This window comes from Giraffa tippelskirchi, chromosome 4 (genome assembly GCF_054371585.1).
Source record: "Giraffa tippelskirchi isolate mGirTip1 chromosome 4, T2T-mGirTip1v1.2.pri, whole genome shotgun sequence".
Classification (NCBI taxonomy): domain Eukaryota; kingdom Metazoa; phylum Chordata; class Mammalia; order Artiodactyla; family Giraffidae; genus Giraffa; species Giraffa tippelskirchi.
The window spans coordinates 709,290-721,772 of record NC_137278.1 but is presented as its reverse complement, the minus strand read 5'-3'; the positions used below and the strand labels follow the sequence as shown (position 1 = coordinate 721,772).

At 64.8% G+C, this 12,483-nt stretch overlaps 1 protein-coding gene across 7 annotated transcripts in view; it reads right to left on the bottom strand.

The window, feature by feature from the left end:
- EXD3 (exonuclease 3'-5' domain containing 3) overlaps window positions 1-12,483 on the bottom strand; it is a 76,009-nt gene that overhangs the window by 39,892 nt on the left and 23,634 nt on the right. For all 7 annotated transcript variants that reach the window (XM_081593311.1, XM_081593305.1, XM_081593310.1 and 4 more), the window contains 4 exons: window positions 8,615-8,788; window positions 8,108-8,275; window positions 2,828-2,881; window positions 582-721 (listed from right to left, as the gene is read on the bottom strand). In XM_081593311.1, coding sequence (XP_081449437.1) covers window positions 582-721; window positions 2,828-2,881; window positions 8,108-8,275; window positions 8,615-8,788 — 536 coding nt within the window. The remainder of the gene's footprint in view (window positions 1-581; window positions 722-2,827; window positions 2,882-8,107; window positions 8,276-8,614; window positions 8,789-12,483) is intronic.

Genomic DNA, 12,483 nt, shown 5'->3' with positions numbered 1-12,483 from the left:
CCACCTGCTGATGGACAGGTGCCCAGGGACCCTGGGCAGACTCAGTGCTGCTTCCCCTCACCCACCCCCAGGGAGGTGGAAGGAAGCCCTTCTTCCAGATGCCCAGCGCAGGTGACACCCTGGTGTCACACACACACACACACACGTGCACACACATACACACACAGGCACACTCACACACATGCACATATGCTCGTACACATGCATGCACGCACAGGCACACACACACACGTGGGCTCCCTGCTGGCATGCTGCCTTTTCTCTGTAACTGCCAGAACTCCATACAGATTAATTAGATGAAGAAAGGAACAAAGGAGCCAGTGCCTGGATGAGAGGTGCGACCTCAGGACTGTGTAAGGAAGGGGCCCCCGGGGAGAATTATTTTTGTTTGACTCAGAGCAGTTAAGTCTCTCGGACCATGGCTGCCAGAGTCAGGCCCTTGGCTCCAGGAGTAGGCCCCTTGCTGACCTGGCTGGGACGCAGGTGGGTGAGGGCAGGCGGTGCGGCGTGTGTGCCAGCTCCCCCACGGGCCTGCTGCCCCCATCGAGCCCCACCCCCACCCTGGGCCCCGTGGAGCTCACCTGGCGACGACCCTGATGTCAAAGCCGGGCTGGCACCAGGAGTCCATGAGGGCCAGCAGCCTCCGCTGGAGGTGGGGCAGGCTGTCCATGTAGCGCTCTACAAGGTCCACCTTGTCCTGCAGGAGCAGGGGCACACACATCTGCGGGGAGACACCCCCTCAGGCCATGGCTCTGTCGCAGCCAAGACCCAGACTCACCTCCAGCCCAGCACAGGGAGTGGCCGGGGCATCAGTGCCAAAGGCCCAGAGGCCTGTCTGTGCAACTCGTCTCCCCTGGGGAGCTCAGGGGCCCAGCTGCGTGTCTGAAGGCCCACCCCCTGCTCCTAGCTGTGCCCTACACTTGGGCCCCTGCATACACACACACGCTCACACACATGCACACACACCCAGTGCACGCACACACGCACATCCACGTGTACACCCCCCCATGTGCACACACACACACGTGCACACCCACCCCATCCATGTATGCACAGACATCCCTGTGCACACAGATACCCATGCACAGACATTCATGCTCACACACACATCCATGTGCACACACACACACCCATGTGCACACACACCCATGTGTACACACATCCATGTGCACACACAGACACCCATGCGCGTACACACCCACGTGTGCACACACCCACGCGCACACACACCCATGTGCACACACACATCCACGTGCACACACACCCATGTGCAGACACCCATGTGTACACACATCCATGTTCACACACATCCATGTTCACACACACCCATGTGCACATACCCATATGCACACACACACCCATGTGTACACACACACATCCATGTGCACACACAGACATCCATGTGCACACAGATATCCATGCACAGACATTCATGCTCACACACACATCCATGCACACACACCCCCATGCTCACACACATCCATGTGCACACACACACCCATGTGTGCGCACACACCCATGCACGCACGCACACATGTGCACACACACCCATGTGTACACACACACACCCATGCACACACATACATCCATGTGCACACACACATCCATGCATGCACACACCCATGTGCACACAGACACCCATGTGTACACACATCCATGCTCACACACACCCATGTGTACACACACACATCCATGTGCACACACAGACATCCATGTGCACACAGATATCCATGCACATTCATGCTCACACACACATCCATGTGTGCACACACACATCCATGTGCACACACACACCCATGTGTGCGCACACACCCATGCACGCACGCACACATGTGCGCACACACCCATGTGTACACACACACACCCATGCGCACACACACCCATGTGCACACACACATCCACACGCACACACACCCATGTGCACACAGACACCCATGTGTACACACATCCATGCTCACACATACCCATGTGCACACACACCCATGTGTACACACACACCCATGTGCACACATCCAAGCACACACAAGCCCTGCTGCTCCTCAGGCCATCCCTGGGGGGTTCTGTGGTCACCCTCATCTCCACTGTGAAGGATTAGAGGCTCAAACAGGCCTGGGGGCTCCTGGGGGGGCCCTGCTGTCCCCAAGCTGGTGGGGTGGGGCTGTGGGCCGGGGAGGAGGAGCAGGATGGAGACCAACCACCAGCCGTGGCCCTAGTGGCCCAGAAATGCCTGTCGTGTCAAGATGGCACCAGCACGTGGCCTGGTGCACGCTTGCAAGACCCCCTAAGCTGCCCAAACCCCTGAGAGGCCCCAAGGGAGGCCCTGGCCATGGTATTGGGCCTTGGAAAATACTGGCCACTCCCCTTAAAAGAACCAGATCTCAACAAGGTCCCCTCCCAGTGGCCCCCACAGAAGTCTCCTCACCTGCCCTCCCCTCCCCCATGTGGTCACATAGGTCAGGCTGTCTGGAGACTAGACTGCACCTGGGCCCATCTGCCAGCCCAGGGCTCCAGGTGCGCCATCCTTATGGGAGCTCCCACTCCTGAGAACCCTTCGGGCCACCCCAGAGCAGAAGACGGTTTGGTATGCCCCTAGTGACTGGCTGCTTTATGAGTATGCTATACCAGCGCTCCGCTGACTGCTCACAGGCACTCACTGGCCCCTCCCTGCCCCTCCTCACATAATCAGATGGTCACATGTGACCCCTGCCCTCCAGCACCTCAGCTCCACCTGTGCGAACAAAGCCCACAGCTCAGTGGTGGGGACCCTCCCTAAACCATGCTTCTGGAGGCCTGGACACGATATGAGCTACATGAGAAAGACTCTCACCTTCTCAACTTCAAGATCCGCCTGCAGCTGCAGCTTTGTGCCCAGCACGATGGCCTGGGAAACACAGAGGGCCTGGATTACACGGGGCCCAAGGGGACAGGCAGTGCCCTGGGGGTGAGGAGTGTACACAGGGGCTCCCACCCTTCCCCACGGCCCCCAGTTGCCTCTGGTCACTGCAGGGACAGCCATCTGGCCTGTTTAGTTGCAGCCACGTGGCCCCAAGCCGAGGGGCCTGGAACCAGGAAGCATCCCAGTCCACAAGCCCCTGTGCCAAGCCAGTCTCCCTGTGTGCTGTTGGGTGGCTGGAACGACCCCCGTGTCCCCCCTCACCCAGCTAGGGTTCAACCTAGATGGGGCCTCGAGGAGCTTGCTGGGCAGGGGCCTGGGTCAGGGGTTGCTGATGAGAGGGTGGAGGACAGAGGGAGGGGCAGGACTGCCATCACCCACCCACGGAGCCTGGGGGGCGGTGTGGACTGCTCTCCCCACTCCTCCCGGGAGCTCCCCCACCGGCCCGGGAACGTGTCCAGCATAGTCATTCACGGTGCCCCCGGGGAGGGCCGGTGGGGCTCTGTGGGCGCTGGACGCCTGAGGGACTGCAGCCTTGACCTGCGGGGCTCCTCCGGACCTCTGAGCACTTTCCACAAGCCACACTATGCGCCCCAAAGCGACTAAGAGTCTGTTGGATGGAGCGGGCTGACCCCAGGTCCAGGGCGGCGGGCCAGCGTGGTCGGTGCGTCGGGGGCATGCAGAGAGCTGCCCTGGGATCCACAGAGCAAGAGGCTCTGAAGCCACGGGCTCACAGGCAGCCCCTCGGATGGGGCAGGGTGCGCGCTGCGCAGGCTGCCCTGTCCCGGGCGCGCGACCCTTCCCGGACTCGGCAAAGAAGACTGGGCGGCCCTGAGCGCCCGCACGTAGCGCAGGCCGCGCTTCTATTAATAATTTCCATACATCGCGCTCCCATTATGAGCAAAAATAACTGGCCAGGCGGCCCAGCTCCGCCCCCCGCAGCTCACAGAAAGGCCCAAAATAGCGGCCTGGGAAAGACAGCTCCGGCAGAGGCCGGGATCGCGGGGCGGGGGCGCGGGGCTGGGGGCCTCTCCCTGCGCGGCGCTGACCCGGCGCCCCGCGGCCTGGCCGGAGTCCAGAAGCTCAGCCTTGGCTAGGCCCTGGGGGGCCCAGGGCCAGGGGAGAGGGGTGCAGGGCTTGGGGGAGGGGGAGAAGGCAAAAATGGGGGAGGTGGTGGGCAGGAAAGGGGAGGCAGGCCTGGGGGCGGGGCTTGGGCGGGGCCCGGGCTGGGGGCGGGGCCAGGTGCCACCACGTGGGCTCCTTCCCCAGGCGTCCCTCCAGCCACACAGGATGCTCTGACCTCTTCTGGGTAAGAGACCCTCAGGAAGTTGAGGGGGCTCTGGAGCCCGCCCAGGAAAGCCGGAGTGCACACACTGGGCACACCACGTTCAGACCCCGGGGCCGTTAGAGCCCCGCCGCCAGCTTCCCGGTTTCCAGGCTCCCGCAGGGCCAGCATCTGGACTCGGGCTTGGTCAGCCCAGGCCGTGGCTGGAGAATGGGCGTGGGCGGGAGGATGGGGGCCTGGGCCCCGCCCGCCCTCCAGGTCAGTCCCCGGGCAGTGGCCCGGGAGAGGAGGGCAGAAGCAGCAAGGGGAGCCCCTGACTCCTCACCACTCTCCCCGGCGGCTGGCCTCCATCACCCGAGGGTTTGGGTCCTCAGCAGGCCACCCCCATCCAAGAACTCCTCTGAGCCCCAGAGCCGGCCTCAGACTGGGGGGCGCAGCCTGGGGTGATGGCCAGGGTCTTGGTCTGGTGGAGGCCAGGGCAGGCCAGGCACTGCCCCTCAGAGCAGCAGGAGGACACCCTGGAGAGTCTGAGAGCCTGCCCGTCCCAGAGCCTTCTGTCTGCTGTGCCCTCCCCCCCTCCCGGGAGACAGCAAGGCCAGGGGCCACTGTGCCGACCTGGCCCGGGTGGCTCCCACACTGCCCTTCAGTCAGGGCCCTGGCCTGTGGTGCCCACTGGCAGGGCAGAGTGTGGGGGCCGCAGAGCGGGGCAGGCAGTGCTCAGAGTCTGGCCCCATCCACCCAGGTGTGTGGTCAGGCCTGCCTGTGAGGGGTGCACACCCTGGGCACAGGATGATGCCCCCAGAGGGTCTGGGTGCCCTTCTCTTCTGCCTGCTTCCTCCACGGCAGCCAGCCCTTGACCAGGCCCAGCCAGAGCTCTCTGTGCACCCAGGCTGCCCTCTTTCGGCCAGGCGGCCTGCGTGGACACGAGGGTGTGGCCAGAGCACCCGGGGCTGAAAGGCCACGGACTCCCCCAGGGACTGTCTGAGAAGTGTCCTCTCTCTGCCCCCGCAGCCCTGGGGGGTCTGTGGCCTGGAAGCTGTGGGGGGCACAGGACGAAGAGGGGGCAGTGTGGCCTTATGCAGACAATGCCCTGACAGCACTGCCCAGCTGCCATGGTCACTGGGGGGAGGGCTGGCAGCAGAACCATCTCCTCCAGGAAGCCCCCTGCCCCCCTCCCACCCTCTGCTGGCCTCCACCTTGGTTCTGTTGGGCCAGGCTGCTTATGGCTCACCACCGGTCACGCAGGCCCTGAGGGTGGGGGAATCGCCTGCTGACCCAGGGGCCTGGGACCTGCCCCAGACCAGGCTGGGCAGCCAGAGTGGGAGGATGGTAGGGGACAAGACCAAGGCTGGGCCACCCGGCACCTTGCAGGCATCGCTGACCTCCACCCAGGAGGCCCAGAGCTGGTTGCTGAGAAGAGGGCTGCCCTGGGCTGGGTCAGGGTGGAGCAATGGGAACCAGCTCAGGCCCCCAGAGCTGCAGCTTTGGTGAAAAGTAACTAAGACCAGAGGGGCTGGGGCGGTGACAGCGGGAAGGGCAGGCACGCCGGACCCCGACTGGCCAGTAGGCGCTGGGGCAGGTGCCCAGACCTGGGTCCCAGACCCCAGGACCGACCTGCCTCCCACCTCCACTGCTCACCATGGGTTTGCCACCAAGGGACCTTTTCTTTTCTTTTTTTTTTTTAAAGCAAATCTATCTTTTTACCTTGATAAGCTGTTTAAAAAACGTAAATAAAATAACTCAGCAGACAAAAGCGGGCATTCACACAGCTGGAGCTCTCCACCGCCCTCGACATGAAATATCGCAGCCCATGAAGCCGTGAGTCCCCGCTAATCCGAGCGGACAGGCCTGAAGGCGGCCCCTCGGCGGCGCGGCGGCGGGCACTGGAGCGTGCACCGCCTGCCGGGCCGGCGCGCTCGGGACAATGGCCTTTCTTCGCGCGAGGGGCCTGCGCTGGACAAGAGCGCTCTTTGTGTGCCGGTCCTGCCTCGGAGCGCGAGGGAGGCGCATTCAGCCTCCAGACGCTCTTTGAAAGGCCCGAGTGTAACAGGAGATGCGACTCACCAGCCTGCCTCTTCCCCCGCAGCCCGGCCGCTGGGCCGGGCCCGCGCCGCCTTGTGACCGCGCGTCCTCCGCCCGCCCGCCCGGCGCGCGCCTCCGTTTCAAGGTTCTAAGGAGCCTCCCCGTCGGGGAGGGGGGCGCGCGGGGTGGGTCTGGGACCTCCTGGGCGCCAGCAGCACCGTCCCCCGTGTGTGGGCTCGGCTTCGGGCCCCACGAGGCAGCGACGGAGGCGAGCCCTGGGTAGGCCTCGCGACCCCTGGACGCTGGACTCATGCCCCGAGGAGAGGGCCCCTCTGAGCCGGGCGCCCGCAACTCAGGTGCAGCAGCCGCTCGTATCTCAGCCGGGCACCCGGCCTCCGCCCCGCGCCGCTCATCCCGCCGCGGCCCCGCCCACCAACCTCGCGCCTCCAGGGGCCCCTCTTCATCTCGGAACCTTCTGGGCTTAAATGAGAACCAGCTCTGCTCACAGAGGAATCAGCAAAACCACCGAGCTTCCAAAAGCCCCCCTGACTCCCACCAGAGGCCGGCACTACTAAGCCCACACTTGCCCCTTGAGCCAGCCCTACCTCCTGCAGGAGAGCAAAATACCGCCCCTCCGCCCTGCGCGCCCCCAGCCACACGCATCACATACCCTGGGAGCCCCTGAGCCGACTGACACCGCTGAGAGTCTGGGCCCCACACCAGCATGACACCCCATGCCCGATATTCTGAAAAGGACACGTGTTGTGCCAGGGCGGGTCCCCGGTGGGGTCGGGGGGCTGGGGCTGGCAGGATGGTGACTGCGGGGATCTGGCAGGGCCTGAGGGAATCTGTCCCCCACAGGGTCCCCACCACTGACCCGCCCGACCCAGTCCAGAGTGGCCCAGCAAACAGGCATGGTGGACCCCACCCAGAGTGCAGGCCCCTGGCTCCAAGGCAGACACCCTATAGACAGCTGGACACCCCGGCCCAAAAGCAAAGTGGCCAGTCCTCCAGCCCATCATGGCCGTGGCTGTAGGGAGGGCCTGTCCTCAAGCGGAGGGGCCTTGGCTCCTGCCCGCGGACTCCCTGCCTCCAGGCTGTGCCAACAGGGGCCAGGTGAGCAGGGGTGAGTCTGGGCAGGGGCAGGAAGACAGAGCAGGCCCAGGGTCTGGCCTGGGTCCCGGGGTGGACTGTGTGAGCAGACTGTGGCGAGCTTCTCCCATCCCCGCACCACCCCTTCACAGTGGGCAGAGACTGGCGAGCTTCTCCCATCCTCACACCGCCCCCCCCACAGTGGGCAGAGACTGTGGCGAGCTTCTCCCATCCCCATGCCCCCCCGATAGTGGGCAGAGACTGTAGACAGCTTCTTCCATCCCCGCACCGCCCCCCCCCACAGTGGACAGAGACTGGCGAGCTTCTCCCATCCCCATGCCCCCCCGACAGTGGGCAGAGACTGTAGACAGCTTCTTCCATCCCTGCTCCGCCCCCCCCCGCCCCCACCGGGAATTAACAAAGGAGCGTGGGCCACAGCCATGTGGGTTTCTGGGCCAGAGCCTGGCATCCCCACGCTGCTGACCAAGCGTGAGAGGCTGGTGGGCACCTGGGAAGGAAGGACCCTGGCACGTGCTGTAGACCAGGCAGGATGTGGGGGGCTGTGCCCAGACCTCTCAGCTGGTTACTGTGAGGGGGTCCCAGGACCCCCATGCCAGGCATGAACCTGGGCCAGCCCCAGGGTGGCTGGTCCCCTGCGCCCCAGACCTTAGGCCCCTGCACAGCCCCCACGGTGGAGGGGACACTTCTAGTGTGGGCGTCTCGCACGCAGCCTAGCTCTCACCCACCCCGCTGACCCACGTGGAGGCCTGGCCCGTGGAGGCGAGGCCCAGAGCCACAGGGAAGGTCTCGCTCACCTCTTTGAACTTGCCCTCCTGGTGCAGCTGGTGAATGTGAGCCAGCACTGGGCTCCGGTCTGCGTCCTGCAGCTGGAAGATGCTAACCAGCGGCTCCACAAGGCCAGGGGGGCCCTTGGTGAGGAGCTGGACTGCACGGGCCTGCAGCGGCTTCAGTGCTGGGCCGTCCTGGAAGCCCCAGACCCGACCTCAGTGGAGGCGGCAGCTGTGGCCAGGTCTTGAGGCCTGATGTGGGCAGGGGGCATGGTGCCTGGGAGGGCCTGGTGCAGGGTGGCCAGCGCCTGCAGCCTCAGGCTGGTGGGTGGACGTTGCGGGTGGGCAGCAGCACAGACAAGGGAGTCGAGGCTGCCCAGGACGCGCCTGTCAAAGGCCCAGAGCCCCCCCCACGCTGTCGGCGACCCTCGTGGGCTGCTGGGGCCGGGTCAGGTGGGCATGGGGCCCTGTGTGGAGGGCTGGACGGGGTGAGAAGGATGTGACTCGGGAACAGGCCATGGGCCAGGGGCTCACCTGGACGGGCCTCGGGCGTGGCTGTGCCTGCAGCCAGCGCTCCAGCTCGCGAGCCACCCAGACCTCCAGCGAGGGGCTCCGCGCCCTGCAGCCCCGGCTGGTGTCCAGCATGTCCAGGAGAGTGGTGAGCGGGTTGTCCAGGGTGGCGAACCCCTTCCAGGCTTCCTCCCGGAGCTGTGGAGACGCAAGACCCCACTGTAGTGAGTCCTCACTGACAGCCCTCCCACCAGAACGGAGCTGCCCCACCTTCCCTGCCAGCTGCACTGGGGCTGGGCACGGGGACCGTCCAGGCAGATGGTCTCGCAAAGGCCAGGCTGGATCCCTGGGCCAGAAGCTGGGTGGCACCCCTCTGTGCCATGACTACCTGCGTGGCATGCATGGGACGTGGCAGTGGGCCTAAGAAATGCCCGGAAACAGAAAAAAGGAAAGAAAAACCCAAACTGAAAAGTGCCTTTTTGCTTTTCTAGAGACTCGTAACAGCTGAACAACCGAAACAAGAGGTGTGTCTCCGCCACCCACGTCCCGGGAAGCAGCAAGTATCACGGCGTCCTTCACGTGACCAGCAGGGCCCTGTGCATGGCCAGCCCCTCCCTCCAGCACCACAGAGGGTGTGAAGGCAGCCACGGGCCAGGGCAGGGGCTGGAGGAAGGGACCCCCCCAGCTCAAGGCCACAAAGAAGAAAAGCTTTTCCCAAGAAGCCCCTGTCCTGGGACCGGGGTGACAAGGCGCTGAGAGCGGAGCGTTGCCAGAAGGAAGGATGCCTCGACGACCCTGCGAGCCCACAGAGACACCCCCACCCCGCAGAGATGGGCAGAGCGCAGGGCCATCTCTTCCCTCTGAGGTGTCCGGTCTCCCCCATGGATGGACTCTTCCGTGCCAACCCACAGAAGTCTGGGAAGGGCATGGGAGGTGGTGGCGCATCCTCCTGAGGTAAGGCCCTGCTCCCTGGAAGGCTCGGGCCTCTGCCCTTGACAGCCGGGCGTCGGCTCACTCACCCTCCCCCAGAAAGCCCTGCAGAGCAGCGGCTTCCAGGGCCCCCGTCCTGCTGCTGCTAGACACAGGGCCCTCGACCTAAAGCACTCCGAGCAGAGGGGTCAGGGGGAGAGACGCCGCTTCACACCCGAAGCAGTGATGGCACCTTCCCCAAGGCCACTAAGGAGCGGGCAGTCACCCCACCTTCCCCAAGGCCACTAAGGAGCGGGCAGTCACCCCACCTTCCCCAAGGCCACTAAGGAGCGGGCAGTCACCCCACCTTCCCCAAGGCCACTAAGGAGCGGGCAGTCACCCCACCTTCCCCAAGGCCACTAAGGAGCGGGCAGTCACCCCACCTTCCCCAAGGCCACTAAGGAGCGGGCAGTCACCCCACCTTCCCCAAGGCCACTAAGGAGCGGGCAGTCACCCCACCTTCCCCAAGGCCACTAAGGAGCGGGCAGTCACCCCATCTTCCCCGAGACCCCCGAGGAGCAGGCAGTCCCTCCAAACCTTACCCAAGACCCCCGAGGAGCAGGCAGTCCCCCACCTTCCCCAAGGCCACTAAGGAGCGGGCAGTCACCCCATCTTCCCCAAGGCCACTAAGGAGCGGGCAGTCACCCCATCTTCCCCAAGGCCACTAAGGAGCGGGCAGTCACCCCATCTTCCCCAAGGCCACTAAGGAGCGGGCAGTCACCCCATCTTCCCCAAGGCCACTAAGGAGCGGGCAGTCACCCCATCTTCCCCAAGGCCACTAAGGAGCGGGCAGTCACCCCACCTTCCCCAAGGCCACTAAGGAGCGGGCAGTCACCCCACCTTCCCCAAGGCCACTAAGGAGCGGGCAGTCACCCCACCTTCCCCAAGGCCACTAAGGAGCGGGCAGTCACCCCATCTTCCCCAAGGCCACTAAGGAGCGGGCAGTCACCCCACCTTCCCCAAGGCCACTAAGGAGCGGGCAGTCACCCCACCTTCCCCAAGGCCACTAAGGAGCGGGCAGTCACCCCACCTTCCCCAAGGCCACTAAGGAGCGGGCAGTCACCCCACCTTCCCCAAGGCCACTAAGGAGCGGGCAGTCACCCCACCTTCCCCAAGGCCACTAAGGAGCGGGCAGTCACCCCATCTTCCCCGAGACCCCCGAGGAGCAGGCAGTCCCTCCAAACCTTACCCAAGACCCCCGAGGAGCAGGCAGTCCCCCACCTTCCCCGAGACCCCCGAGGAGCAGGCAGTCCCCCACCTTCCCCGAGACCCCCAAGGAGTGGGCTCTCCCCCCAAAACTTTCCCGAGACCCCCGAGGAGCAGGCAGTCCCCCACCTTCCCCGAGACCCCCAAGGAGCGGGCACTCCCCCCAAAACTTTCCCGAGACCCCTGAGGAGCAGGCAGTCCCCCATCTTCCCTGAGACTATTGTGGACATGGCAGCCACCCAGTCAGGTACTGAGACAGGAGCTGCACCCTGGGGGTCTGCAGGCCCGGCTCCTGCCATGTGATCATGGAGGGCCCAGGAATGCCCAGATCTGCTCTGGGGTTGTCCAGAGAGCGCAGACCTCCCTGCAGCCCTGAGACCTCCCCAGAGCCCTGCTGACAAAGCCCGCGTCTCAGCCCCCATGCCTCTGCGCAGTGGAGACGCGGTCATCAGCGAGGCCAGGGGCCCGCTGTCCTCTGATCCTCTCACCTGGGAAAGCGTTCTCGAAGCCTGAGGCCCCCGGTGTCACCCCCTTCCTGTCTGTGTGAGCCTTTCCCCCACAAACACCTCTGCTGTGCTCAGCCCGGGGCTCAGGGGCCCCGTCGGGTGGCAGGTCTCAGGCAGGGGGACGGCCATGGCCCCGGGCGGGCTCCCCAGGACGCTCCTGGAGCGACATCCACTCACATCCTTGTGACTTTAAACCTGCTGCTTTCTGGCCATTGGGCAGGAGCCCCCTGGAGTGCGGGGTGACCTGGGCCACATCTGCCTGCCTGCTCTCCCGGGATGGGAGGAAAGCCACTCCTGAACACGGACCCCCCTCGCACGGCTTTGGATTTGTTTCCACGTGTGCTCAGGAGGTCAGTCCTGGGGACACCTCTGGGCCTGGCCCTTGGCCACCAGAAAGGACGAGCTGCACTGAGATGAACTCCCGTGAAAACCGCAGGATTCACGAGGAACACCCATGGGGAGTGATGATCACCGCGGGGCAATCAAAGCTCCAAGAGTAAAGGATGGTAAGATACCAGCTTGGGAGTGAAGACAAAAAACAAACACATCTGAAATCATGAGAGAGAAGAGCAATCAGACCCAAGTGAAGGGTAAGACACAGCGGCCCTAAGCAGAGGCCACGGCCGCGGGCGGATCGCACACACCAGGCCCAGCGCCCCCGGCCACGCGGCTCCTCAACCCAGGCATGCTGGGCGCAGCGTCTACACCGACGGCCCTTCAGACCCGGCCCCGGGGCCCCGGCTGACCCCTCCCTCCCTCCTTCCCTCCTTCTGGCCCCCTCCCCCTCCTAACCTCCACCCAGCTGGGGCCTGGGCACAGCCCCTCCTTCCTACTCACATTCAGGGGTGAAGGCACATCCCCCAACTCCAGTGGGCTTGGGGCGGAGCCCCAGAGGGCCTGAGAGCACAGCCGGGTTCCTGCCCCATGGGGCTGGGGTGCGCCCAGGAATGAGCATTTCCAGCAGTCCCCAGGGTGCAGGGCTGGGCCGCGCGTGGGGAGCACCACCCTCCCCTGCCCGTCCCACCCTGGCTCCCCCCTCGGAGGCTCTCAGGCCCCCCCAGCTGGGCCCCCTTCTGCCTCCATGCCTCAGCGCTGCCCCTCCTTTGCCTGGCCCTCCAGTCCCGGCCAATCCCCTCTTACAGGCTCGACCACAGACCCCGCTCCATCCCAGTTCTTTCCTCACAGGGCAAAGCTCCCAGGAGTTCTGCAGGG